Raw genomic sequence first — 6,000 nt, forward strand, 5'->3', positions numbered from 1 at the left:
TGCCACTGATCCGTAATTACTCAGGACCTGTGTTCAACTTGCAGGTTTGATAACCCACACGAACCAAAATCCACGTTCTAACGTGCAGTGCCAGCCCAGTCACCGATGACTGACGCGAAACAAGCGTAGTTTTTGTTTTGTTTTACACTTGCATTGGTCTCATGCAGACGTGAGGATTGATGGTCACGTGGTAAAACCTCCCGAGAAAATTTGGTTAATTTGTTTGACCAGGTGAGAACGCAAACAAACCTGGATACAGCCTCATCTGCAACGGTGACCTGGGCCATTCCATCTACCAGTACGGGGGTGGCGATGATTGCTTGCTGGCGATGATTGCTGCTGCTGCTGCTGCGTTATGATCCCTGCCGAGTAATTTTGCGGGCAGTGTTCTAATTCGGCACAAGGCGCCGTCTAGACAGAGAGGTCCCCTGTAGAGCCGCCAGCAGTGATCGCATGTGTTTTAGTTTAGTTTGTAAATAGTTTGGGTTGTTGTCACTCTCACCCGTCCTCTGACATCGTTCTCCAGTGAAGAGGACGGTCTGCTGCCTATAGGAGAATTCAGAATTTAATGCCGCAGTTTGCTATCAGATTGACTAGGAACCTGGTGGGAGGAGACCAGAACAACAAGCGTAATACAACGACAGTAATACCCCGGTTTACGTCGGGGATGCGTTCCTGAAAGGTGCGACGACGAATATCGAAACGACGTAAAATCAAAGCGATTTCACAGGAGAGGTGGTGGTGGAGGCGAATGCTGAGAGGCGACGGATAACGAGGAATGACGGACGATGCTGTCAGCGACGTAAATGTGGAGGTTGAGACGACGCAAATCGGGTCGTGGTATTAATAAAAGTGGCGATGACGAAGACGACGACGTGTTTGCGAAACGACGAAAAGGGGAAAGACGTGAATCGGGGTGTGACTGCACAATGCGCGCACCGGCATTGGCGTGCACGTGTCCGCACACGCGTGGCGCTCGAACACACACACACACAATCGTACATGCAGTCGTACACAAAAGTGTGTACAGACACACACACACACACATACAAAAATCCCCCGTATAGCCTTAACAGACTTATGGGGCAAGTGCTGTTAGCGAGCACAGCGCGCGATATATATACACACACACACAAATATTCGTGTTATATTGCTGCATGCTGGCTCAAGACTTTGCCTTACTGACGAGTGAAAATGAAAACATCGGTGGGGGTCGTGTATATACGTGGGGGGTTAGGAAATGAACAAAATCGTACGAAAAAAAACTTCGTGTAAAAACGATCGCCCGCAAGGCGAGAGGTCCAAATGCACGTGGCGCACGTGGCGACTGCCACAGAGAGCCGCCACGGTCGTCCCAATGCCCCCAATGTCACTGGGAGGACACGGCGAGCCTCAAGCATCGGTTGCCCAATCGGTCGGTCGGTCCTTCATTCACCCAATGGTCCTGGTGACGGCAACAGCGCAGCAGAGGCATGGCCCCTGTGGGCGGACACATCGGCTACGACTCCCCGTGGTCTCAGTTGCTACTCGAGCCTCCGTCACCTGACCTCGTGCTTGTATTCCAACAGGAGGGAGCGGCAAAAGGAAGTGATTTCGCCGGATGCCGTGTCACGGATCGCCCTCCGCTCGGACGCGACTGCTGTCTCGGCTCGCGAAAACACGCACACACACACACAACCCCCATCCATCTTTGTGTCAGTCCGCCGCTGGACGAGGGCAAATGCAGAGAAAATATCGCCGGTCTGGCGAATACAGAGGAAGGATCACCGGTTTGAAATGAAGACTCCCTGGCCATCCCTCCCCCTCCCCCCGTTGTACAAATCAACATTTTAAAGACGTTTCTCCTCTGCATATAACGGACTGATTCCTGCTATCTGACTTTGCGGTCTCTTCTTTGCCACATTGTGGTTTTTGCACTTTGGGGACGAGGGTGAGAGGGGTCATGCACACGCGTGAGACTCTCAAACGGCTCGCTGGGCTGCGAGGTGGCCACGGGATGAAAGTATTATTAGCAAGTTGGTTCTTGATTCCATCCGTGTGGAAGCTTTTTGTGTTATCCCCATATTTGTGTGGATGTTCTCCGGGTTTCTCCGGTTTCCGTTCCGCACGAAGCAATACGCTCATGAAATTTGGCTTAACATGCCAACTGCAACGAGCCTCGTGAAAGAGCATTGACGCCCTGTGCGGCTTTCATGGCTCACGGGAAATATTTTATCTCTCCCCAACCAAAAGCCTTCAAGTAAAAAACATAAGTAAATTACGTTCCTTTCCTGATCAAACCTCTACTCTTGGAACCGCATGCCCTCTCAGCCCATCATGCATTGTCTTGACTTACACTGCATAGACGTTTTTTTTATGAACATGACTTCTGTTGTACAGATGAGTAAACTAACTATTTTAACTAACTAACTGAACTATACAGCTCTTTTTCAGAAGCAACCTGGCCACAAATGATAGCGCAATGAAGTGGCTTATCACGTGGCTATTTTTAGCTGCCAAAAACTCAAACGCATATTTATAAATGTGGAGGAAAAAAACGGAGGAAAATCCACTCAATCACGGGAAGTACATGCAAACTCCAGATACACAAGCATCATGGGGGTCGGGATCGAACCCGCGGCCTCGCTGTATACCAGGCGAGGTAGTTTTTACAACTCGCCACCACTGACAATCTCGCCCTCATCACGCGCAATAGCTGCATAGGGAGGCGCGCGATCGCCCGTTCAGTCTGCCGGGCGACGGCCGCTGTGATTCACGCGTGCGTGTTCAATTAAACGGGCATCGTTTTCCAGCAGGCAACATACAAGCTTCCCGCTGTACGGGGCAGTACGGTACAGCAAGCAGAATCAACCTGTGTAACGGAGTTTGGTTGTTTTCTCCTCGTATGCGTAGAGTTTTATTTTCTGGTTATTCCAGATTCCCTCCGCTTGCAAAAAAAAAAAACCCACGATATGTTACTTTTACAATATTTGGCCGAGCATCGCAAAAGAGGTCCCAATATAGAGAGAGAGAGACTCGTGAGCCTCAGTGAGGCTCTTTTCTGGGTGCCGCTTGAGTTTGGGGTCCGTTTCTCACGTGAGACCGAGGCCAAATGTGAGGCCGGCAAACTGTAGAAAGGGTGTGTCAGAGAAGTTCGTTTTTCGTTTTTCGGCCGAGTCTTTATGACACAGAGACCAGGCGGAGCGACGTTGCCGTGATGCATCCTCAGGGAGTTGAGTCATCGCCAAGGGCTCTCTCTGCCGGCTGGCCACGTTGCTGGCAGGCCGCGTTGCTGGGTGGGCCACGATCGTTTACAAAGGCCATACGTGGCCAAACCTGAAGGTGTGGACAAGGCGCCACACGCGAGAGTTGCAGTGAAATGGGTTGTCATGGGCCCGGGGCAGATGTCTGGCGTGTCGGCACCACTCGAGGTGCCAAAACTGAAACGTTAGCTCACCGTACCAGTCATCGGGGTCATTTGAACATGCTTCATCACGCCGGTTAGATATCACTCTGCACTGATGTTCGTCGTGGCCCTGAGCCGATTTCCAGTCATCGAGGTCATGTCACAAAACACCACGCCACTGCTCCACCCATGCACAACTGTAATGGTAGCAATTTATTTCGTCAAATAATTGGGTTAGATCATAATTCATTTCAACTCACCCATGTTTCGAGTGGCTCAGGGCTCAGAACTCGAAGTGGACACTCCTGGGATCCTTGATTCAAATCCATGATTCGTCCACCCACGTTTAAACCGGGTTCTTAGGTGGAGTAAATCGATGGTCTCAGTCCAGTCACCAATGGCTGCACACAAAAAAACCACCCATGATATAAAATTATTATTTGTTACTTAATTTGGCTGAAATCCAGGTCTGAGAATAAAAAAAACATTGGTTTGAATGTCGTTTGATAATTATACAAGGGCATGTGGAATCCCTGCACTGTGTGTGCATTAACGACCGCATGAAAGGATCTCCGATGTAGTGCTGTGAAATCTGCTTCCACAGGCCATTCTTTACCACGTGGGGTGATGCATTGCTTTGCGAGAGTTTCCCATCGCTATGATTATTTCTCATGACACGATGCCAATTGCACAAGTGGAATTGAATTTGTTGGTGAGGTGGATGGGAAAGACCAAAACAAAGTCAAGGATTCTAGATTTGAAGCTTTCGTGACTGCAAGGATTCATACTCTTTGTTTTTTTCGGTAAAGTCACTTAGGTTAAAAGAAAACACATAAATTAAATCACGACGTTTCGGAGGCAACACAAGCTTCCGTCTTCAGGTGAAACCGTCACAGCAAAATTGCTGTTTCAAGTGTTGCCTCCGAAACGTCGTGATTAAATGTATTTGTTTTCTTTTAACCTACGTGACTTTTTCGATTTAAAGCTTTCGTGACTGCAGGGATTCATCTTCTTGGTTCTTTCGCTAAAGTCACGTAGGTTACGTGACTTTACCGAAAAAACCAAAGAGAAAGTCAAGGATATTCTCAACCACTAAGAGTTTTGCACCTCGGCCGACACTGACTTCTGCTTTAGCCCACGGACTGAAGCAGGTGGCTGCAGTAGCGGCAGCGGCGGTGGTGGTGGTGGCGGTGGTGGTGATGGTGGTGGTGGCTTCGCAGCGGATTCCCTGCGACGCTTCCCGTGCGGTGACCGTGAAGAAAGTCGCCGCATGAGACACGGGGAACGCGCGCCGCGTTTAAAACCCCGCCGCCTCTTGCCTTTCTCATGATTTTTGATTCTCTTAAGTGACGCGCTCTATCCTTTGAATTGTCTTCGGTGCACGTTGCCCGCTAATGTTCAGTGGCTTGATATGCATCGGCTTAAAGTTGTTTGCGTTGGCGCGATTTCATCGTTTATTTCCACGGAAGCGTGCTGTACTTTTTCGACGGTGTCCGTGCTTCGGTGAAGAGACGCCGACGTCATGGCTCATGGGACACTGCATGGGCCACGCTTTCAGCGACGAGGCATCGCGCGCTTTGATGATTTCCTTACGAGCCAAGAACTGTTCTGAAGAGGGTGGCCTCCCTCGGCTCAGTTTTGGGAACGTTCAGCTTCAAGATTCAATCCGGAGGAAGGGCCCCCTCCCAGAAGGGCACAGCCTTTTTTTCACTTCATCATCCTCATGATTTTCCTCTCCGAGCCCCCTCCCCGTTATTCCGTGCCCTCTACACGTTTCTGCACGGAGCGGGGAGACGGCATGGACAGCCAGAGGGTTTGACCCATTCGCAACAATCCGTCACTAAACACCGGCTGCTGCTGCTGCTACTGCTGCCATCGTCGTCGTGAAATCGCACGATCGCCGTCGGGGTTTTCTTCTTTAACGCGTCGTCGTTAAGCCAACCCGACTTCACGTTGATACGACTCTTGCCTGTTCTCAGTGAAGAGCGTACCTACGATGACGACGATGGTGTTGGCGGTCGGTCGGCGAGCTTACTAAAAGGCTGTTTAATGCCCCAGCCATATTAAACGGAGGTCGTGGCGCTGTGAGTTTGGGTGCGGGTTTGTAGGACCTGGGTGGGGGGAGGTCCAGGGTGCGTGTGCACACCCTGGTTTGTCCAGGTCTGCAGCCACTCATCGGTATGTACAGAAAGTTACGTTTTATTTGGGCAAATCTGTTATTAAACGTTATTTGTTGCCAAACGCCTTGCCGCGTGTTGTTTTGTTTGTCGGCTGCGTTTGGGGAATACGAGATGCTGATGTGTGGGGGTGGCGGTGACGAAACGCGCTGCTCCAGCCACCCAGAGGTCAGATTGGTGGCCATCGTAGAAGTGACAGATCTCGAAAGTAATGATGCAGATACTCCTCGATGCACGGACGTTCGGTTGACAAAATTTGGCGTTCACGCAATTGACAAAATTACGGACACTTTTTCGATTAATGGAATCGAATGTCGGCGTGAACGACGTTTCAGATGGCACGCGCCACGAGATGAGACGAGAAGCCACTCTGGAAGGCAGCGTCATCCATCCCTGCAGTGCAGCAGTGAGCCCTCCACATCGCCCTTGGCAGTCGTT

General features: G+C 50.5%; 1 protein-coding gene across 3 annotated transcripts in view; it reads left to right on the forward strand.

The window, feature by feature from the left end:
* The window catches only part of FAM131A (family with sequence similarity 131 member A), a 48,963-nt gene extending 43,361 nt beyond the window's left edge, over nucleotides 1–5,602 (forward strand). For all 3 annotated transcript variants that reach the window (XR_009755811.1, XR_009755812.1, XM_061561498.1), the window contains exon 9: nucleotides 1,569–5,602. Coding sequence is in view for 1 of the 3 variants with exons in the window: in XM_061561498.1 (XP_061417482.1) it covers nucleotides 1,569–1,591 (23 nt within the window). In the remaining 2 variants the exon portion in view is untranslated. The remainder of the gene's footprint in view (nucleotides 1–1,568) is intronic.
* Nucleotides 5,603–6,000: the final 398 nt, after the last annotated feature.

The sequence above is a fragment of the Lethenteron reissneri genome, chromosome 27 (assembly GCF_015708825.2).
Source record: "Lethenteron reissneri isolate LAM-NWPU_2019-01 chromosome 27, ASM1570882v1, whole genome shotgun sequence".
Classification (NCBI taxonomy): domain Eukaryota; kingdom Metazoa; phylum Chordata; class Hyperoartia; order Petromyzontiformes; family Petromyzontidae; genus Lethenteron; species Lethenteron reissneri.